Source organism: Haemaphysalis longicornis, unplaced genomic scaffold (genome assembly GCF_048455015.1).
Source record: "Haemaphysalis longicornis isolate Haplotype H1 unplaced genomic scaffold, Haemaphysalis longicornis Haplotype H1 scaffold_6, whole genome shotgun sequence".
Lineage (NCBI taxonomy): Eukaryota > Metazoa > Arthropoda > Arachnida > Ixodida > Ixodidae > Haemaphysalis > Haemaphysalis longicornis.
In genome coordinates, this window is record NW_027526407.1 from 97,703,085 (window position 1) to 97,725,473 (window position 22,389).

Genomic DNA, 22,389 nt, shown 5'->3' on the forward strand with positions numbered 1-22,389 from the left:
TTCTACCCAGGCGCCATCTCTTAATCTAAGAAATCAACTCATAAAAACGTTCACAAGTAACAATACAGCACTGTAATGAGACACAACGCTATTTGAAAGTGGTATTCATTGAAGGCCAATGATTATATGTACGCACAACTTAAATCCGTCACACATGCGGAACAACGTACCGCCACCGCTTCCACTAAACAGCTACATACAAGCTGCTTCTAATCTTCGTTTTTGTTCCGCCCTTCCGTTACAGCAAAACAAGTAGGTCTTCATCGTCTAGGCACTCCGGTAACAGTTCATGATAATTCGATCGAACGAAACGAATGTCAATCCCCAAGTTTCGGGCAATGCATGCAACCGTCTTTGAAGTACACTAAGTTCGCGTCCTCATTTACAATCACTGGCCGTTGTTACCGCCCGTTCGGAGACTGTCGCATCGTTGCCCGATGAATTCACAAGCACGCCATCCTTGTCAGCAACAATACACAGCTCCGTCCGCCTTGACACGAGTGCGGCGATGCGCCGTCGCTGCAGCAGACGGCGGAGGAAGCTCCTTTGCCGGCATCGTCCGCGATGCATCTCGGGACTGCACGCCGGCGCACCGTCGACTCTCTCGGTGCGCGGCGGTGCAACCGAAAATTGCCCCGCGACGGTGCACCCCGGTTTATCGAGGACGGACGGTGCACACCGGTGCGGTTTATCGAGGATGAAAAGGCGCACCGGTGTGCCCCGGTGTGCACCGGTGCGGTTAATCGAGGATGCTATTAGTAAAAACGTTTGGAATAAATGACGCGCAGTTATGATTTCCTAAACGAGAATTAAACAATGTGGTAACGTTGTCGATGTGGATTTTTCGTGAACGCAAATGTGAATGGGGGGTGGGTAGCAACTTATCTTTTTTTCACCTGGCGCTTTACAAACCACACCTACACAGCAAAACAAAACAGATGGAACTCGGCAAATGTGTAAATGCGTAGAGTTAAGCTTTAATTGTAGGTTCCCAGGTTGTCCTAAATACCTTACCCCATGAAAGCGGCGACAGCCAGTTATCATGCATACATTCAATACATTATCCTTATGATTACGCCCTCCTACCTCTCTGGTAATTTACTAGCCCACAAAAAATGCAATTTCAAGAGGGCTATAAGAACGCCCGCATTTTGTATGATTAGTTCACCAAAGTTCACAGCGGTTTTCCGGATTCATGGGCGCATTTCTTTGACACTTGAACACTTCAGAGAATTTGGGGTAGTTCTTGAGGGGCACATTTACTCGCAGGTCCGCAGGCACGCAGTCCTTGTAAATAACCTGTCGCCTAAATCTATTGGCGTTGAAGCCGTCGCAGTGGGCTGCCGCATAATTGACGAAGAACAGCTGGTCTACCGTCAATGACTCGAACCCTGGAACTCGGGAATCTCTCGGCGTTCGTCGGGCAAGATGCATGGCCTTGCGGAACACATCGTGCAGAGGGTGCAGCACAGCGTTGTCCGCGACGTTCTCGTCCATGAAGAACTCGTCGTCAATGTCCAGGCCGAAGTGATCTTGCATCTCCGCGGCGTACTGGTCCTGGAAGCATTGCAGCTTAGACGCAAACTTGGATCGACTCGAGTTCGACCACCAGTTCACCACCTGGTTTTGAACGTTTACGGTCGATCCTCGGCGGTCGATGGCCGCGAACATCCCTCGCAAAATGGCCGGCACAATAAATGGGACGAAGAGGGGATCGAAGGTGTCCGAGATATGGCTGGCGAAGGCGATTAGACCGTGTGGAATGAACAGCAGGTTTCGCTCCGCGATGTATTCAACCTCTCCCGCCACAAGCGATGACACCTGGTAGCGCGCATCCATGTCGAACGAAGAGTTTGTGATCCAGTAAAAGGACATCGTCTCGTTCAGGAGCTTATAGTAGCCAAGCAGCGCGTCGTCAGCAGGGAACGGACTTACGAACTGCGGGTAGTAAGCGTTCACCTGCTGCTCCGTTTCTCGTGCAGCTAGGAAGTCGACCCGAAGCTTCTCCAGCTTCTTCGACGCTGCGTCCACTTCGGCCTGACTCAGCCACGTCGCAAGCTGCACGGTCTGCTTCATACTCTCCCGTACCAGGTAGACGAGCTTGTGCATCTCTTCGTCGTAGTGCCAGCGTGGCGTGGTGACGTTTTCCCGGCTGAGCGTCATCCGTGCCATCTTACGAACCCAGTAGGGACACAGGTCTTCCAGCATGTGGACGCATCCCTGGAGGCGGTGTGACACCGTTGCGATGTGGTTGTTGTGGCTCAACGGCACGAGCGAGTCGACGTCGCTGGGCAGAAGCGGCGAGAACTTGACAAGCAACGCGTAGCCAAGGTAGTTCAACAGTGTCTTGCTGGAGTACTTGCTGAGCTGCAGGGCCAGGCGGCCGACGTACTCGCGGTCCAGGACGACCACGCTGGACTGACGGTGGAACTGGACGCCAGCGTCCTCGAGCAGGAAGTTCAGGTAGGTAAGCCAGTGCCAGGTGTTGCGTCGCTGCAGCTCCTTGATGGTGGCTGTCCGGTTGTCGTAGGGCAGGAACCTCCGCGGCATCTGCAGAATAGAGGCATTTTAAATGCGAATGCATTTCTTAGTCGAGCCATGTCAGGCGCCGTGCGGCGTCCACGCGCCCGCAGGTGTTATCTCTCCGCTCTCACCCCCTCTCCCATAGCAACAGCTGCGAGCGCGCGCGCTCCTCCTCTCCCCTAGCAACTGGAGCAGGTGGGCGGGCGGATCAGCGGCGAGTGAGTGGAGAGGAGGAGCGCGCTCGGGCGTGTGAGGGCGCTCGCATTGCGGGAGCTTGCCGGAGCTCCAGCGTGTGTGGGAGAGTGTAGGCGAGGGTAGGCGCGGTGCTTCGGTGCTTCTCCTCTCGACGCTCGCCCAGTCTCCCACGCCCGCATGCTTCTCAAAGACCCTTTGGCTGTGCACTTTACCGACCACAAGGCAGTGATCGTGGCCGTCAAGTACAACGTGGCCGTCAAGTAAAGTACTCTCACGCAAAAGAAATGCCTTTGCATTTCCTCACGATTCCTTTCGCGGAGGTGGGGTGAATTTTTTTCAGCGGTGCGTCTCCAACACCTTGCAAACCTTGCAATCTCAGTTTGGCACTAACCAATTAATGTCTTACTGCAGCACGAATTCCCCTAATACAGGTACAGTACGGAAAATTTTGTCCCAACGCCAGCAAGCCTGGTAAAACTAAGGTACTACAAGAAACCTGACGTTTTTTGAACAGTGTCGTCATGAGGGGGCGCACAATAGCTGCGCACAAGTCCTGTTTGCGCAGCGCGCATGGTCACAACATCGTTTTCTTTCGCGCCGAGGCATTGAGAAATATGGGTGCCATCCGTGCATTTCTAAATAGCCACTGGATAGCTTTTGACTCCTTGAAAAGTTTTGTTGTCAAGTCAACCGAATAAAAAAAAATGCCCCGCGATTTCCCTTCTCTCCTGTGCGCTTTTTGAATGCCGCTGTTAATGCATTTTAGTGCGATGATATTTCTTTCCTTTCCGTGGTGTATGGCTTTAAATGAGCGAGTTCATCACGCAAGAAAAAAGTGCATTGTCAATTTTAATTTCAACTATGACTCAGATACCACACCAAACGGCGAAAGAAACTTCAACAACCCATGAATTGGAACGAGACAGCAATCACAACAGACACATTTTGTTTCCAAAAACCACTTGCGCCGTTAACGCCATGGTTCACCGAAGTGCATTTCATATAAAAGTTTGCGCGACATGCAGTACTCCTGCATCGCTGGAGAAACAGCAGAGCTTGTAGCCCCCCTCCTTTCGTCGGCGTCACTGTACACCAGCCTTTATACCACGTGTTGCGCAGTGACGTCACGGCTTGACCGGCGCCGTTAATGCTCGGCGAAGCCATGCCTAGGCGTGTGAAGCGAACGCAAAAGTATGCATAGTTGCGCCAGGGGCCGCTACGCAACCCGAAGTGACGGCATCGCTCTGCGAGGTGTGTTCGTGCGACGGCAGCATAAAGCTGGGCTGAAATAGCTCTGCTGTTAAAAGTTCGCATCAAGAGACCAAAATTCGCCAAAGTGCATGATATCTCACGGTCCGCCTACCAGCTTGGCAAGTACCGCAGCGCAACACTTTTTAAATGCGAATGCATTGCTTAGCCGCGGGTTGTCTTGCGTCGTTGAGCGGCGTGCGCCTAGCAACAGCTGTGGCGCGCGCCTAGCAACCGGAGCAGGTGCGGAGTAGCGGAGGGCAAGGGGAGAGGAGGAGCGCGCTCGGCGTGTGAGGGCGCTCGCATCGCGGATCTCGGGGCGGAGAGAGAGCTCGCGCGCCGGCTGGCGCGGGTCTCTCTCTCCTCTCCGCGTACCCCTCTCCGCTCGCTGCGCATATAAATGCAGGGAGCGCGCGCCCCTCTCCGTGACTGCTTGCCGACTGGCGCCTTGATAGCGATGGAAGTCGGTGAAGTCTAATCCCTCGCGGCAACGATACCGCAAAGAAGAATTCTGTGCACCCAATGCATTCGCATTTCCGCACGATCCCCTTCGGGGAGGTGGGGGGATTTTTTTTACAAGAAAGCTTTATTTCGATGTCCCGGAGTGCCAAGCTAGACAAATTCATCTGGTTATTTCTGATGCAGACATAAAGAGAGTATTACAGGCTTTAAACAAGCATCAACTTTCGCGCCATTTCTTACAAGAACAGGTACGGGGTATGTATGACAGTATGTAGTTAGTCTTTATCTATAGAATATTGACCGGGATAGGGTGAGCGCGACATTATTACAATGGGAAGAGAGAAGCACAAGGCCGGAGTTGGCGCAATTCCCAAAATGTTGAGGGACGCTTCTCAAAAGCACGTTCCTCAGCCGCACGCCAACGTAGCAGAGCAGAAAAGCCCGCCGCCGCTAATGGAAAACCGCGTTGCAAATCTTGCTTTTTCTGACTTCGAAACACTTCAAAAAGTTATTCAAAATTTTTGCATTGTGCTGTTTGAGTTAAAACAGAATTGAATGTCGCGCTATTGGTTCGACATACCGATCATTCGACTATCTCGAACTTTGAAACTTTTGAACTTGCGAACCGCTCCACCTGCGTCACCAGACTAAAAAGCTGACTTTTTTTCCTTCGTATAATAATATAATCGGTTCACGTATAAACATGTATATTAATTCTGCAGTGCTTAGATAAACCAGATTGAATCTGTTTACAGCTGTACGTGCTTAGTGTAGTTGATTTAACCGTTTTACGATGTCACATTTCCCCCGCACAACTGCAGAATGGAACGTGCTACCACAATTAATCTTTCAGTGCACTAATGTTTGTTATTTTAAAAAGAATGCTACTAAAACAACTACACTAACATTTCTCCCGGTAGGACTGCAGTGCAACCTGCAGTGTTTGAAAATAAAATATCGCCTAAGCCTAATAATTACGCAACGGCCAATTACACGGGGTACTGTATCCATTGCTATGTCCATCGAATGACATATTTCAGTGCCAGGGGAAGTGCTGTTTCACCTTTACCTTGAACTACCTTTACTTCTGAAGTGCGAAGTGGCGTCAGTATTCTCTTGCGGGAGCAAGCCGCTGTGTGACGCACAGGCTAACACCAGATATTTTAAAGTATTAAGCCACCCTGCCAGCATTTTAAAATGTTACAACAGAGTGGTGCTAATTCATAAGGCCTACAATTTATAAGGCATTAGAAAAGAGCAGATGCGCTTGTCACGACATGCGGGCGCCTTAATTACATTGGGCATTAGCCGCTGGTGCCACGCAAGGATGTTTTGCCTCATTTTAATGCTGGCTTCTACGGGTGATGTTAGAGGCAATTAGAATGCAGTTTTGGCAATTAGGCACAAGTTATTCACACTATGGTGTCATGCGTGCTTTTTTATGTGTTCAGCACAATCTTTCAAAACAGAAGAAGCGTTGCTAAACAGAAGAAGAGGCAACGAGACAAAATTTCGGCAACTATTCGCGTTCTTTGCAGAGAGGGTACCATGTAACCTGGCTGGATAAAAAGGCAGTTCCGCATTAATAGAAAATACACGAAACATTTATTATTTGCAGATATTGCCTTATGGAGTTAATATCAGCGGAAAATGCTTCGACAACTGTGCGTCAAGAAACTTAAAGCTACATTGCGGACACATTATCGAACATTCATGATTCCTTGTTACAACTACATTTGTGGTTTGTCCGTTACCCACATTACAATTTTATCGCGTTTATTTATGGAATATTTTGTAATGGTGCCTTCTGTTGTACTCTCAAACCTGATGGGTCGGTAGAGTAAACAAACAAACCCTGCTGGCGAACCCGAATCTGACGAATCTACTAGTCACCTACTTTGTAGTGTATGCATGAAACGCTTTCGAGCACTCTCAGGGCAAGTTTACAGTGGTCGTTTGAACTTCGCAGGCGTGATTGTAAAGCAATCTTCTGCGAAGTACCTCATATTGGACATATGAAGTACTCTCACGCGACGTTCAACACCAGGCAAAGGATAAGATCCTGCCTTGTCATCGCCAAAGTGTGTTCCCGCTTTTATGCGTCATGTGAGCAGAATCAGCAGGTTTGGCGATTTGTCGCCAAACTGGCGACTCTCAGAGGCCTATTGTGACTGAAATTTTAGTGCTGCGACTCGGCATCATTCTGGCTCTTTCGAGCGCTAATGATTATATATTTCTGGGCTCTTCTGACACCTTGCATTTAAGAAATGGGCCTTATTTGGTCGTCCCGTGCTTTTCAATAATCAAGATAAAAGTAGAAGCCAGTCAGAACAAGCAAATGGGAACGATATGTCACAAGAAAGAACAGGTCCGAAGAAATTAGTGTGACTTAAAACACACCAGCGTACACTTCTACTTACCTGCATAATCCGAAACACGTAATGCCCCTTTTTTTGATATTGAAAGGTGATTTATTGCCGAAGATCTTTCTGAAGGCGAGAGGTCAGGAATCGCGGACCAGGGAAGCAGACACGAGCCGAGCGAAGCAGTCCGAGTGAACCCCGTCGTTCTAGGCGATGGCGATGAGGATTTCCGACAGTCTGTTTGCCGATGATGACGCTGCTCGTACTGGTCAACATGACCTATTGTGGGTAATGACGCCTCCGATGCTTTTGCGGAGCATAGCTGCTAATCTTCACTACAATCACCCCCCGGAAAAGAGGGTAGCCATCCTGGCGACTCAAGGTGATGGCGAGACGAGCGGGTCATAATAATGCTTGAGACGAGCAACATGCACTGTGTCACGTCCACGGCGTCGGAGATCCTGGGAAGGTGTTAGCGGCTCGACGACGTAGTTCACCGGGGAAGTGCGTTCAACAACACGGTACGGACCCTGGTAGTTCGACAGGAATTTCGAGCACAGGCCAGGAGTCCTGGTGGGTACCCAGAGCCACACGAGAGAACCGGGACCGAAGACGGGTGCGGGCTCGCCAGTCGTGATGGACTTTTGTCGCTCCTGCTCTTCAGTGGTGAAAGAACGGGCAAGCTGGCGGCATTCCTCGGCGTGTTTGGCAGCCTCAGAAATCGGCGTGCACTCGGATACATCAGGGCGGTAGGGAAGGATCGTGTCCAGCATGCACGATGGCTCCCGCCCATATAGGAGGAAAAACGGAGAAAAACCCGTCGTCGCTTGTATGGCGGTGTTGTAGGCGTACGTCACGTAAGGGAGTACAAGGTCCCAATTTCCATGGTCAGACGCAACGTACTTGGACAACATGTCCCCGAGGGTACGGTTGAAGCGCTCCGTGAGGCCATTCGTTTGCGGATGGTAGGCAGTGCTCGTTCGATGGATGACGCTGCATGCCTTAAGAAGCTCCGCGACGACGTCAGACAGAAATACGCGGCCCCTGTCGCTGAGCAGCTCCTTAGGCGCACCGTGACGGAGTATAAAACGCCGCAGGAGAAACGAGGCGACGTCCCGTGCGGTAGCAGCTGGTAGAGCGGCGGTCTCAGCATAGCGCGTCAAGTGGTCGATGGCAACTATAGCCCAGCGGTTGCCGGCGGTTGTGCAGGGTAACGGTCCGTACAGATCAATGCCCACACGGTCAAATGGTTTCACTGGGCAAGGCAGCGGCTGTAACGGACCACAGAGGTGAGGTACCGGCGAGTTTCGGCGTTGGCAATCTTGGCAGGATCGAACGTATTTTCGCACGAAGTTGTACATCCCGCGCCAAAAGTAACGAAGACGCAAACGTTCATAGGTTTTGAGTAGGCCGACATGGCCACATGTGGGATCAGAGTGGAACAAGGCACAAACATCGGACCGCAAATGCCGTGGAATCACTAGCAACCATTTGCGGCCATCCAAGTAGTAGTTGCGTCGATAAAGCAGCTGATCGCGTACTGCAAAGTGAGATGCTTGCCTACGGAGAGCGCCTGTCGTTACAGCTTGGGAAGGATTGGTGAGCGAGGTGACAAGGGCAACAATCCATGGGTCCTTCCGTTGCTCAGCTGCCATGTCAGTCACAGCAAGGGAAGCCAGGTCACCCGGAGAGTCCGATAGATTAGCAGGTACGGGTGAACGGGAGAGAGCGTCGGCGTCCGAATGCTTCTTACCAGACCTGTATTTTACTCGTATGTCATATTCTTGGAGGCGAAGCGCCCATCGCCCCAGACGACCGGCCGGATCTTTCAAAGAAGACAGCCAACAGAGGGCGTGGTGGTCAGTGACCACATCAAATGGGCGACCGTACAGATATGGTCGAAATTTAGCAAGCGCCCAGATGATGGCCAAGCACTCCTTCTCGGTAACTGTATAATTGGATTCTGGCTTCGTTAGGGTGCGGCTGGCATAGGCGACGACATATTCGTCGAAACCTTGTTTACGTTGGCAAAGCACAGCCCCAAGGCCAACTCCGCTGGCGTCAGTATGAAGTTCGGTGGGCGCTGTAGGGTCGAAGTGTCGAAGTATGGGTGGCGATGTAAGGAGACGGCGCAAAGTATGGAACGCGTGGTCGCAGGCCGGAGACCAGGCAGGCAAGTCACGGGCACCACCGAGGAGCTTCGTCAATGGCTCAATGATGGAAGCAAAGTTGCGAATGAAGCGCCGGAAGTACGAGCAAAGCCCGATGAAGCTCCGAAGGGATTTTATGTTGTTTGGCTTCGGGAATTCGGCGACAGCGCGAAGCTTGGCTGGGTCGGGAAGCACGCCGTCCTTGGACACAACGTGACCCAAGATGGTAAGTTTCGTGGCGGCAAAACGACACTTTTTCAGGTTAAGTTGGAGCCCAGCCCGTGAAAGGCATGTTAAAACTTGCTCCAAACGGTGAAGGTGCGTCTGAAAATCGGCGGAAAAGATGACAATGTCGTCTAGATAGCAAAGACAGATCTTCCACTTGAGGCCGCGCAAAACATTGTCCATCATGCGTTCAAATGTTGCAGGGGCGTTGCACAGCCCGAACGGCATGACATTAAATTCGTACAACCCATCAGGTGTGACAAATGCCGTTTTCGAGCGATCACCGTCTGCCATAGGAACCTGCCAATACCCGGACCTTAAATCAAGTGACGAGAAAAATTCTGCCCCCTGCAAGCAGTCCAGAGCATCATCTATGCGAGGGAGAGGATAGACGTCCCTGCGCGTGATTTTGTTGAGGCGGCGATAGTCTACACAAAATCGAATAGAGCCATCTTTTTTTCGAACGAGAACGACAGGAGATGCCCAGGGACTGCTTGAGGGTCGAACAACGCCACGCTGGAGCATGTCATCGACGTGTTGCTCGATGGTGCGACGCTCGGTTGGGGAGACGCGATACGGCCGTTGCCGAAGGGGAGCATGGCTTCCAGTGTCGATTGTGTGCTCCACAGTGGACGTACGACCAAGGGCGTTGTGCGACAAATCGAAAGACGAAAGGAATCGCTGAAGTAGAGCCATAAGTTGAGCTTGTTGGGTGCTGTCTAGAGCATCATCCACGGAGGCACGAAACACGTCAGTCGCTGAGTTTGGATCTGACGAACACGGATTCAGTCCGTCGATGTCAATGTGTGACACGCCATCCGCAACGTTGAAAATAAGGCCAGGATCGATATGTTCTAGACTTCCAAGAGTTTCGCCTTCTAGGAGTGCGCACGGTACGGTCGATGTGTTCGTGATGAACATGGCGCTTCCCCCGGAGTGGAAATCCAGAACGGCAAACGGCAGTGGAAAAAGGTTGCGGCGGTGAAACGTGTCAGATGGTGTAAACAGCGCCGTGGCGTCAGTCACAGACACACAGCATATAGGCACACATACAGAAGAACAGGGCGGAATGTGAGTGTCTTCTGCCACGACAAGTTTAGCAGCGTGGATGGGATGGTCGTCGTCAAAAAATGCGTCAGAAGAGGCTGAAAGTTCCACTTGTGCGCGTGCGCAGTCAATCACTGCGTTATTGCGGGAGAGAAAGTCCCATCCTAATATTACTTCGTGGGAGCAAGCCGGAAGCACTATAAACTCAACGTGGTGCACGACGTCCTGGATAACAACCCGAGCCGTGCATGCAGCCACTGGCTCGATATGTTGTGCACTTGCGGTTCGGAGTGATAGTCCATCCAGAGGCGTCTTTACTTTGCGAAGGGAACGGCAGAGATCAGCGTGAATAACGGAAATGGCGGCTCCTGTGTCGACCAGAGCTAATGTGCGAATGCCTTCAACAACAACATCGATGACATTGGTAGGGAACGGAAGGGGATGAGGCCTTGGACTTTTCGACGTAGACGCAGTTCGTGCCTCAGGAACTGCGGCGACTAGTTTTCCGTATCTCCGGGACCAGGACGGCGCCGCATCGGGGAGAGCGAGCGACGGCGTGGTGACGGCAAACGGTGGTCGGTAAAGGTGGCGCGGTTCGAAGAGGAGGTCGGGAACGACGAGCGTGGCGTCACATGGACTTGAGGCGACTGAGTGAAGTCTGCAGGCGCAGAGTTCCAGGCTGACGGCGGACAACGACGACAATAGCGTGCAACGTGCCCAGGCATTCTGCACGCAAAGCAGATAGGGCGATTGTCCGGTGTACGCCATACACTCCGGGGTTGCGGCACGAACTGAGGTTGAGGAAGCACCGAGGGCGGAACGCGAGGTCGAACTGGGAATGTCGGCTGGAACGTCACGGCAGGCTGCTGCAATGGTCTGGTGACGACTTCGGCATAAGTGACTGGCGCAGCTACTGGCACGTACTGCGGAGGCGGCGGCGGAAGTGCTTCAGCAATTTGACCCCGGATGACATCTCTGAGGGCAGGCTCTAGCGCGGACACCGACGTCGTCGTGGAGGGTAGGAGGGACAGCTGTCGCGCCACTTCCTCACGCACGAAGTCTTTAAGTTGCGTAAGGAGCGCGGAATCGGCGGAAATCGCTGCCAAACTCAACCCAGAGCCATCCCGTGCAAGAGATTTTCGAGTGAGGGCCCGTTGCTTCCTCAGCTCATCAAAGCTTAAGCACAGCTTGACGACATCGGCAACCGTGCTCAAGTCCTTGGACAAAAGCATTTGGAAGGCGTCGTCATCTATGCCTTTTAAAATATGTTTGATTTTATCAGCTTCCGCCATAGATGGGTCGACGCGCTTACATAGGTCCACGACGTCTTCAATATAACTAATAAAGTTCTCGCCAGCCTGCTGTGCTCGAACACGCAGACGCTGCTCCGCTTCAAGCTTGCGCACCGCTGAACGGCCAAAGGCCGCAAGGAACTTTACCTTGAACTCAGACCAGGTCCGGCAGTCGCGCTTGTTGTTCCCATACCATAACTCGGCGGCGCCCTTCAGAGAGAAGCCGACGTCATTCAGTTTCATGGCGTCGTCCCATCGGTTATGAGTGCTTACGCGTTCATACACGGACAGCCAATCCTCGGCGTCGTTATTATCGGTTCCGTTGAAGAATGGAGGTTCTCGCTGCATAGCACCGTAGCACATCACCGTCGGCGATGAGGGCGTAGCACTCTCGTTCGGTTGGTTGTTCATGGCCGAGGGTAACTTCCGGCTCCGGAGTTCCAGGATTAAGGCGTGACCCCGGCTCCTCCACCACTTGAAAGGTGATTTATTGCCGAAGATCTTTCTGAAGGCGAGAGGTCAGGAATCGCGGACCAGGGAAGCAGACACGAGCCGAGCGAAGCAGTCCGAGTGAACCCCGTCGTTCTAGGCGATGGCGATGAGGATTTCCGACAGTCTGTTTGCCGATGATGACGCTGCTCGTACTGGTCAACATGACCTATTGTGGGTAATGACGCCTCCGATGCTTTTGCGGAGCATAGCTGCTAATCTTCACTACAATATATCCATCATCTGACTTAAAATCGCGTCGAATTCAAGCAAGGCCATCAGTTTGAAGTGTGATGTTTAAGCTGTTCACGGATGCTCGAGGTACCATTTGGGAGGGAGGGGGGGAGTGTTTTGTACGAATTATAATTGGTCAGGAAATGTGAGGAGGCAGTAAAAGCGGTCAAAAACAGTGTGCAGCGAACGCAAGTCGGAGATGATTATGATGATAAGTAAAATATAAGCTTTCTCAGAAGACAATGGAAAAGAACTTATTTTTCCGAACCGTAGCAAACGAGCAATATTTGTAATCAAGCTGAGCTACTCCTGGAACTTACTGCCTTCTCTTGCGCATGCCATAGAAATAGGCTTTCCACGTTTCCCGCAAAAAAAACATCGGCCTTTTTCTTGGGGGCGGGGGGCAGGGGAGGGGGTGCGTATTAGAAGGTTTAATTGGTGTATTTCTAGAGAGAAATCAGCGTAACGCTTCTCCTGGCAGCGACTGAACTTTTGCTTATTGCTCTGAACGTGGTGCACTGAAAAGTAACCGCACACGTATCGTCCATTAAAAGATCTTCTTTGCACCTGAACCCACGAAACGAACGTTAAAAAAGTGTGCAATGCATATCGCATAATGTATTTGATGTTCATATGTACGTGCTTGCGCAATACTATGTAATACTAGTAATACTATGGCACCCGCTGCCACGGAGTCATTTCATTGTGCTGAAGTGAATAAAACATTGACTTCTTCCCCTTCGTCCCCTCCATCACAGGAAGCGCGCTCGCCCGAATATTTTCTCTGCTCGCATGCTTTGCGTAGCTTCTCGACACTGTTGCGACCGGGCGGGGGCGCCCGATCCTTTCTCCGTGGCCTCCAACATAAGATGGGTAGCGTGTATGATGCGAGCGGCCAGCCGCTGTTGCAGCCGTGAAGAAGTCCAGAGCAGTAGGATAACGTAACTGTTTACTTCATAGCGAGAGGTGAGCCGAAGCCAAAAAAAAACATACAATGCCCCGACGGGCGAGGTTACAATACAGGACACGAGCAGAGCGACCGCATGGATTCGCTGCTCAGACAGGAATGAATTTCAGCGTTTGTGCTGCTTCTATTTATACCCAAAAAACGCCCCCAAGAGTAACACGCCACGAACATCACAGACACCCACACGCTCTTTTCATAGTTCGTGAGTCATCCATGGCTTCATCCCATGTGGCGTCCGAGAGGGGGGGGGGGGGGAGAGAGTGTCTTTGAAAGGTGCCGGGGTCGCGCTATCGAATGTTGATCGCCCGATAGCGAAACGTCTGAGCCGGGGATGTCAAGGCGGGACTCACCGACGCGCAGGTGCCTGAAGGGTGTGGCGAACGTCGTGGAGAATGCCTGGGCGTGCCGCTGGCAGCCGCCGGAGGCGCGTTGCAAAGCGAGGTGACTGATCCGGCATGGCGAGACACGAAAGTACGATTCACCGACACGCGGGCGCACGTGGTCGATTCCCACGTGGTGGCTGATGCGGGAAAATACGGCGGCGTTGGCCGATTCGTAACAACACATAGCTACCGTCGTAGTTGCTCAATTGGCGCTTATTAAACGCAGAAAAAAATCCAGGCATGATGGCCCAAAAACCGCCCAATGACGCCCGGTTTTAAAGGGGCTTAAACAGGGTTCCAAAGGTTGGGATTTTACGTGCGTAAACGGACCGACAACCGGCCCGCTGTCGAAAAAAATAGGGGCCGGGCCAGTCAAAAATCGCCCAGCTGGCAACCCTACATGGAATCGCAAAATGTTGAGCGTTGTGGCGACTTTTCAAATGTTGAGTTCAAGGTGGCGACTCTCCTCGCTGCTTTTGGCGATTTTCTGGCACCTCTTGTTCTGAGGACCTGGCAAAACTATGTGAGGCTCCCATAGGTTTTGCCCTGCCTTTCTATTTCTATATTTAAACGGGTTAAGAAGCGAAAGGGCATATCCTCGCTATTTCTCCTCCTCCCAAGTACAAACAAAGCATTAACCAGTTCAAATTCCTTTGGATGACTTCGCCGAATACAACGTTTTTGCGAACCCCCAGAAAGCTCACGGTCTGAGCAATGGTACGGTTTACCACCGCAGACAAACGTCGAATGCGGTACATTCCATCTTTACCTTGAGCTGTAAGAGCCTCTGTTCCAGCTGCACGATGTCTTCGGCAGCTTTTGCCATGCTGGCGTCTGTGAAGATAAACAGGATCCGCTGCACCCTCTTGGCGTAGTCCGCCACCGACTCGTTCGGGTAGAGCAGCTGGTGCCGCTTGAGTGGAGTGTCGGGCGCCTCGAGATGCACCTCGTAATCGTCGTCCTCGAATTCCTTGCGCAGGGTGACCTTGACGAAGGCGAACAGGCCGAGGTACTTGTCCAGTACCATGGACGTGTCCGAGATGCGCAGAACCTTGGGGTCCTTCTTAAAGGGCCACCCTTCCAGCATGTTCTCGGTGAAGATTTTCTTCAGCGTGACCCACGCCGACTCATTCTTCTCCGGCCGGGTGCAGTTGCTCAGGAAGAACAGCAACTGTAAAGGACAGTGAAAGCTCAAGTGTATAGACACCGTAATGCCATTTTATTGGAGACTTTATGAGGCTGAACTGCAGTCATTTTGACCTCCAAGACACGAAATTCGGCAAATAAGTCACAGCGCATGAAGCGTGTGTTTTCTGACCATTGCAGGTTTTGCCGGCCGGTAAGAAGATAAAAATGGGTTTGCTTTACGGAATCTAAAATGCGGGCGGAAAATTTCCGTGTGTGAATTGTGCTCGGCTGACAAAATACCTTCGTGAGAGCAGTGATAGAAGACAAAGGAGGTGCAACGAAGCACCGACAAGGAGTTTTAATTGTGCTACAAACACGTAGTTTTGGTGTGATGATAACCCCGGCCTGAACTTTAAAAAGTAGATAACGAAGCGCAAGTATTTCTAATGATACGGCGAAGTCAACCATATAATAATGAGGATGCTGCATACGAGAATATTTGCGATAAGAGGATAGTTAAAAGGTACGACTCTCGCTGTAACGAGAAGGAGCAGGTGTGCTCCCACAGGTGTCACTGACGGGCTTAAATTGGGGCGACTGTACACACACTGCTTTGTGTACCACCTCCATATATTAAAAAGGGAATCTTAGCCTTCAGTTCGTAGACAGAAAAACGTTATAAGTAGGTCAAAACAATCTAGCGCAAAATTAAAATTTTTAAGCTACTTTCACTTCCTGTGATAATTTGCCATATGCAAGGGTGCCGATTGTGGCGAAAGTACTTGCTTGTTGCAAGGAGTGTAAAGCTCCCTTTCGCGGAATGCTTTGTTCCGTGTGTGTTACGAGTTAACTCTAGCGCGCAGTGAAATTGCGTAATCAACTCGATGCGACCATCCAATCTGTAAAACTGCCTCCTTTCCCCAAATTTGTTGCTTACAGACCGGCGTGCAATCTTCATTCTAGCGCAGTTGTTTGACTTGCACGCAGCGTTATGCGACTGGGCGTGTGATTATGGAGCGATGATGTCCACGCGTTGTAAACCTGTATACGAGACCTAAAGAAACATTTCCACGCAGTATTTTGCATTTCGTGGAAGACTGCAAAGCATGAAAGCTGCATAGCCGAAAGAAAATAGAAACTTACAATTCAAATTATCTGTAATACATCCAAGCTACTCGTCTCCTATCAGGTAAAAATTTAGACCATCTCTTGCGTTTTAAAGGAGCCATGAAGACAACATACAAGTTGGGCTTATTAGAAAGACTGCTTAGTCCCGATAACAATGATACCAATATCATCGCAATCTTCGAAAAAATAACGGAGATATTAAAGAAAACGTGTGCAGCAGTGGCGACTCCCTGGAAAATTTCCCGCAACTTTTCTATGACGTCACGGAACATTGTTTGTGCGATTGGCGGCCGCCTAACTGACCTGTCGCGACGACACATGACTGTAAGTCTGTAATGGGGCTTCTAGTTCCATTTGACCGCATCACTTGAATGCTAACGTGCGGTTAACGCACTGAAAATTATGTTTTTAGTGCTGGCTCATGCGACGTCACTCTGCTCATAAGACGTCACTGTGGCGCGAAATTTGAAAGTTTTTCAATACTTCTTGCATTTTTTTCGTTAAAAAACAACTTTTGTGGCTGTAATGGAGCTGAGTAAGATACTGAATTCTAGTTCTTTCAAATTAAACGAAGTTGCATTTTCTCTTCATGGCTCCTTTAAAGCCCGTTGAAGTCTAATAGAAACACTCGTTTTCACCGTTTGCTTAATTGGGTGCGCTGTGAGAAGATATGGGAAGTCGACCCAAGCGAGCAAACAACCCCACCGAATCTACAGGGCCCAGGGGATGAAGGAGGTGGCCGTCTGATGTGCGGCTTTCGCCGACCAGTGCAGTAAGAATGAGTCAGAGACTTCAACGAATCATCAAAAGAAAGACTTGTATTTGGGGCAGGCAAAAGGTGCATCGCCCGGCCCGGACGGTGATTATTGTGGGACTCTGTCTTTCATATGCTTTTCTTTTTAGTTAAATGCTCTATTTCGTAATATCTATTTGTTAACACTCCTGATTGTATCATTTTGTCTATTTTTGAACTATTTCTTGCATTTGTATTCATTCTAAGTTACCTCCCGTGTACGTTACATGTCCTCGTCCTCGAACAGTGTTTTAATGCGCCCAAGCTACTCGTCGGCTAACGCGGAAAGTTTTATACCATCTTGTGTACTTTAAAGCACGTCGATGTTAAGTATAACAATCGTTATCATTTTACATGCTAGCGATGAAAAAAATTTCGAGGGCGACCACATCGTACCCTCACCCGCCACAGTGGCTCAGTGGGGAAAGCGTTGTGCTACTGAGGCCAAGGAAGTGGGCTTGATTCCGGACCAGAAGGCGTTTTTTATGACGGAGGCGAGAAGTGAAAGCGCCAGTGTGTCGAGATTTCAGCGCACGTAGATGGATGCATCAAGGTGAATGCCAAAATTTCCTTCGTCGTAGCTTACTTCACCTTGTGGGATTTCCCGTAAATCTGGTCGGTGAACGTAAACGAACAGGTGGTCAAATTAAAACCGCAGTCCTCCACGATTGTAAGCAGAGTAGCCCGGGCTTAGCTTGAGCGGTTTGAACACAAACTTTATTATTTCAATTATACTTCCAACCGCTTAGTTAGCGGCGTAATGTCTCAGCTTCTGCACCACATTGGCTGGAATGTTTTCAAACCAATCAGTTACGACAAATAGCTTTCCTTAAGTCAGTGAATTATATTACAAGAAAAGGTAACTAGAGTTCCTCTGCGCTAACCTGGTTTGTGAAGACATTTGGCTGCTCCCGGTACTGCTTGGCGCGCAGCCGGTACAGACGCCTCTCCAAGTCAGCCAGGTCGAGCATGAGCTGGCCCGGGCTGTGTATGCGGTAGGGGCGAGTGTCGATACGCTGACTGTCCCGATACCAGTTGGTGGAGCCACACACGTAGCTGTAGAAGTCGTTGCATGGGCTCACCCACTCGTTGAACTTCTCGTACAAGTTACGGCCTGGGCGAAGGCAGTAAAAAAAAAAGACAATTGCCGGGGTTGAACGCGGGCAAACGAACTTTTTGCGCCGACGTGCGCAGCGGACTCGCTCACAATCGCACCACAATACCTAATACAGACGCTGGTCGGAGCAGTCTCCAGGCATAAAGTTTCATACTAATATATACCAGAGGGAAATTCGGCGCCACTGTCTAGGGCGAGCGGCGCATCCGCGAGTGTTCCGTCATCCCTGTCCGAAATCCCGCCACGCCGGGCGTGGCGGAAGCTGCTGCCGGCCAAAATAGTGAATTATTGTAGTGGGATCCCCGCCATACTGAATACCGGGTGCTTAGGTGGGCAGGGCACTGCTGGGCACGGTGGTGAAAATGGTGGGTACAGAATTGCTGGGTAGGCCGGGACGAATGGTGGGCACAAAGCTGCCGGGTACGGCGGTGAAAATGGCGGGAATGAAAACCTGCTGGGTCGTAGAATGACAGGATGGCGGCCGTAGCAGCATTTCTGAGCCCAGTGTAGCACTATATACCTGACCTATATTTTAAAAATACTCGGAACATATAATTGTCTTGAGCAGCACATGAATCGGAACATTCAGTAGCAAAAGCCGCCATGTCCAAATGAGTAATTTTATAGCTCGGAGCCCACGACAAAATAACGATGCATAAATTTGTCTCCTCTGTGTGCAAGTTGTCATGCATAGATACACGTATGGCTGCAGACACTCGCTGCCAAATGTGTAGTAAGTAACGTGAAGGCCTGCGCTCACTCCACAGGTTTATTTTTTTGCGCATTCTTCGGCAGGCGGACTCGCTTGCCCTGGCGACCCGCTTCCGTGAAAAAGTTGCGGAGGTACTTCCGCGCATTCTTGACACGCACGTCCGCAGGGGGCTCGGGCAGTGGGTGGAGCTCCACATATTTGGCCAAGCAGTCTGAAAGAAACATGAAAACCACGTATACCCCTCCACACTTTCTAAAAATAAACTGAAACGATAACCTAATAAAATCATAACTGTGTAAAATACAAGGTGCTGAAATGAAGCGTATAGATTGATTGTTGGGTTTAACGTGCCGACGCAACGCAGGCGATGAGGCACGCCATAGTGGAGGGCTCAGGATTAATTTTGACCACCTGGGTATCTTTAACGTGCGCCGAAATCTCGTAGACACTGCGGGCGTTTTTGCTTCTCGCCTCCATTAGAAAAGCGGCCGCCGCGGCCAGGGATCGAACCCGCGACCTCGTGCTCAGCAGCACAAAAATGAAGCATATTATTGGGGAAAAAAAAAAAGGAAAACTAGAAACAACTGTAAGCAAATGGGTTACTGATGGTTTTTGTTTCTTAGCACATAAGTGGCATAATATAAGCAGCTGATGATCACATTATTGTCAAATCAGAGGCACATCTAATTCACCTTTGTGTGCAATTAGGCCCCAAACAAGGTTCCACTCCACAAATTTTATGCACTTCATCAAAGTTTTAAGCTATACCATGATTTAAACCTTAAATTACTATGCAGCCTAACCTGAAATTGAGGATCTTAAAGTTTTTTCTATACCCTTGACTTCATAACAATACTTTCTTGAGTATTGAGTTCATAATACTTGAGTTCATAACAATACAATACAAACCCTATAGAATGACCAATCGAAAATATATGAGCTTACTGCCTACTTGCACGTCTTTGTAAACCACCAGTCGTTCAAGCAGATCTGTGCATTATGCAGAATAAGTTTGAAAATTGGTTTAACTTGCTCATTTATGTGTTACTTTGCTATTTCATGATAATAATCACTCGTTACTTTCTTAACAGAGATATACTTATACTCCCATACTTTTTACAACTTCCACCTTGACCGGTGAGGCCGTAACTTTCTGGGCTGCCCCAGTCATGCTGCGGCACGCCTGCCCAGTCAAGCTGCGTTCCGCAGCTTCTTCTTGGCTCCACAGGTGGCGTGCCAAGTCCAAGGTGAACTTGCCATCGGTCGTGCCCCTCAGAATCCAATGCCACTTTGGCTCCGGCATGGTCAACTCAGGACCAATCTGCACCTGCAATTACAAAACAAGTCACAGCAATAAATAAAATTCTTCCCTAATCATTTGAGTTTCACAATCTCACTACTTTATAATGGGGGTGCATTGATGTTGGACCTTAATTTTACTAGCAGGCCAAATCACGTGACTAGGATCGCGATATACCATTTGATGCAGAGAGATAGAGCTCAGAGACATGCCACCACAATGCTCTGCAATATGCAGTGATTCTTTACATTTACATTTGGGCCGATGAACTCTTCCTGCTTTTACAAATTTTTTCAGTTTTGTCCATAGCTTTAGTCCAGGTTTTCACCACATTCGAAGCATTTCTAAGCAAACCAACTATTTCTGGTTAGCTCAGAAAATGCGCCTTCAAAATCAGGTATTTTTATTTTTATTTGACACAAATCCGTTTCACATGAGTGTAAAAACTGAGTGTGGTCGCCGCACATCACAGCTACCCAAAAAAAAGGTGCACCACATGTAATTATCGCCAATCAGCATTTTTTATCAAAAGCACCAATGGTGAATCAGATGTGAATCCTCTGAAAATATCAAATAGCGCCAGTTTACATAGTTTGTGATTCAAGGCAGTTTTATTGCCACTGCGCATGTTTCTGTAGGACGTGTTATAGCTCTAAAAGCCACAGGGCCATTCACAAACCCTCCACAACAGTTTCAGTTTTGCTTTCGTGTTGCGCAACTCATATTTGGCCCTGCAATGCATTGCCCAACTTTAAGCCAACAGTTAATTCGAACTGTGGTCCCCTGGTTTTCATCGCTCCCCGAAGAAGTCGGCTGAGAGTGATTTGGATGTGTTGCAAATCCCAACCTAATCAAATTTACTTGAGATACAAAACGAAACTAAAAACAACAGCATAGCTGCTGCGACACCTTATTTTGCTTCCACAGCGGGCGCTGTGCCACCGGCGCCTGCGCTCCGGCGCATGCCATTGCAGGTTTTCTTTGGGTCGCAGTTGCTGATCTAGGCCTGCGATCACGTGGCGTGTGCAACAAGCGTGTAGTAGCGCCTAATAATTCGCGATAACGAGTTCAGAGGTGGCTTCTGTGTGTTCTTCCCACAGTGTGCCACAATGTCACTTTATCTTAGCGGCCGTCCAATAATTTGAAGAATTTTATGGTCCCCTTCGAGTTCAAATTAACGAGCTTTTACTGTACCTCCAGTTTTTTATATGCAGCTACTTTTTATCACTGGCAGGCTAGTTTTAATTGGCATTTTAGTTTGGCCTTTCTCCATCGAATAAAAATGCCAAGGCTCAGTACACTTCACTATATGCCCTGTATAATACCTTATATAACTTCACTGTTGAAGCCCCCTCTTTGCACTGTTATAACCAAACTGAAACCTGACAAAAGTGAATTTCATTAGTTCGAACAAACACACAGTCAAATTTTTTTTTACCTCAGAAACATTTTTTTAATCAATCCTTTTGGATCTACACATGGTTGTTTTGAGCTGTAATAGCAATTTTAAAGGCAAATGATATGGACCTCCAAATTGAACATTAATTTGGCACTTTTTGTGCCTTCATTAGTTTCATTAGCATACACATTGAGAAAGGAAAACATGCTGTTTACCTGCCCATCTGCAACTAAAAATGTGCTGACGACAGGCCCAGGGGGGACCACGCGCTGCCACTGTGGCCTGGCAACAGTTGCAGGGGGCACCGGCCGTGCAGAAGTTGCTGGCACTGCAAAAAAAAAAAAAAAAGCTAAAGATATGAATAAGGCCTGAGGTATCACCACCTGAATGCAACTGTAATGGTCAGATAGATGCACTGCATTCAAAGCACACAAAAACTCCTAAAAAAAGTTCAGCTAGCATGGTTACTTAATTGTGCATTGAAATGCAATAACCAACACAGAACGAACAATTGTGGATTAGTGGTGTATTTTTCTCAACAATGCTGCAAACAGCAGTATGACTACCTCCTAATCACCCTGCTTGAACCAGGTTGCAGCGTTATTATGGTCTCAAAGCTGAATGGCCGTTGAGTTGGTGGCCCTTAACATGCATCCATGAATCCCGAAGTTGTACTTAGTGCTTAGAATAGCAACCTGCCTAAAGAGATTAATTACCACGCTGCACCAAAATTATGCAACAAACATCTGGGCTAAACATTTGCTATATGAGTAGATGTACCTTGGCTCAAACCAACATTACTGCATGAGCTTTTGTTCAGCCATCTCGTCGTGTGAAAAGAACCCGGAGCATCGAAACGGGTTTTCAGAATTTTTTCTTTGTAATGCATTTTTTCAATAAAGCTCAAGGAATGTGGCCAGGAGCAATTGTGCTTGTGACCGAACAAAAGAGATTTTCAAGTGCCAAATATTTAGACAGGGGAGGAAAAGGACAGAGACATGCGCTGTCCTTTTCATCCCGTCTAAATATTTGGCGCTTCAAAATATTATAATAAATTACCAACTAGCTCAAACCCACATGTTGTAAAACTAGACACTTTTATAGTGCAGTGCATATATCCTCACCCTCTAAGGCAGCGCAAAAGCTTTATTTATCAGAATGCTGATTATGCACAATTGCAGGAAATTGGAGAAAATGTGTTCAAGACAAAGCAGCTAACTCTTGTACTATTGTG

General features: G+C 49.2%; 1 protein-coding gene across 1 annotated transcript; it reads right to left on the reverse strand.

Moving 5' to 3' along the window:
• Positions 1-761: 761 nt before the first annotated feature.
• On the reverse strand, positions 762-18,680 carry LOC144143156 (neprilysin-1-like). The gene is made up of 4 exons (XM_077674959.1): positions 18,554-18,680; positions 17,512-17,741; positions 14,348-14,749; positions 762-2,550 (listed from the first exon to the last, which is right to left on the reverse strand). The coding sequence occupies exons 1-4, from the start codon at positions 18,678-18,680 to the stop codon at positions 1,165-1,167; spliced, it is 2,145 nt and encodes a 714-aa protein (XP_077531085.1). The 3' UTR covers positions 762-1,164.
• Positions 18,681-22,389: the final 3,709 nt, after the last annotated feature.

Bases quoted from the DNA above. Each gene is read 5' to 3' on its own strand.
- LOC144143156 (XM_077674959.1), bottom strand. From the start codon at position 18,680: ATGTTTCTTTCAGACTGCTTGGCCAAATATGTGGAGCTCCACCCACTG. The intron at 17,742-18,553 runs GCAAGCGAGTCC...GCCTTCGCCCAG, and splicing joins CACGGAAGCGGGTCGCCAGG to GCCGTAACTTGTACGAGAAG. The intron at 14,750-17,511 runs GTTAGCGCAGAG...TGTCCTTTACAG, and splicing joins CAAATGTCTTCACAAACCAG to TTGCTGTTCTTCCTGAGCAA.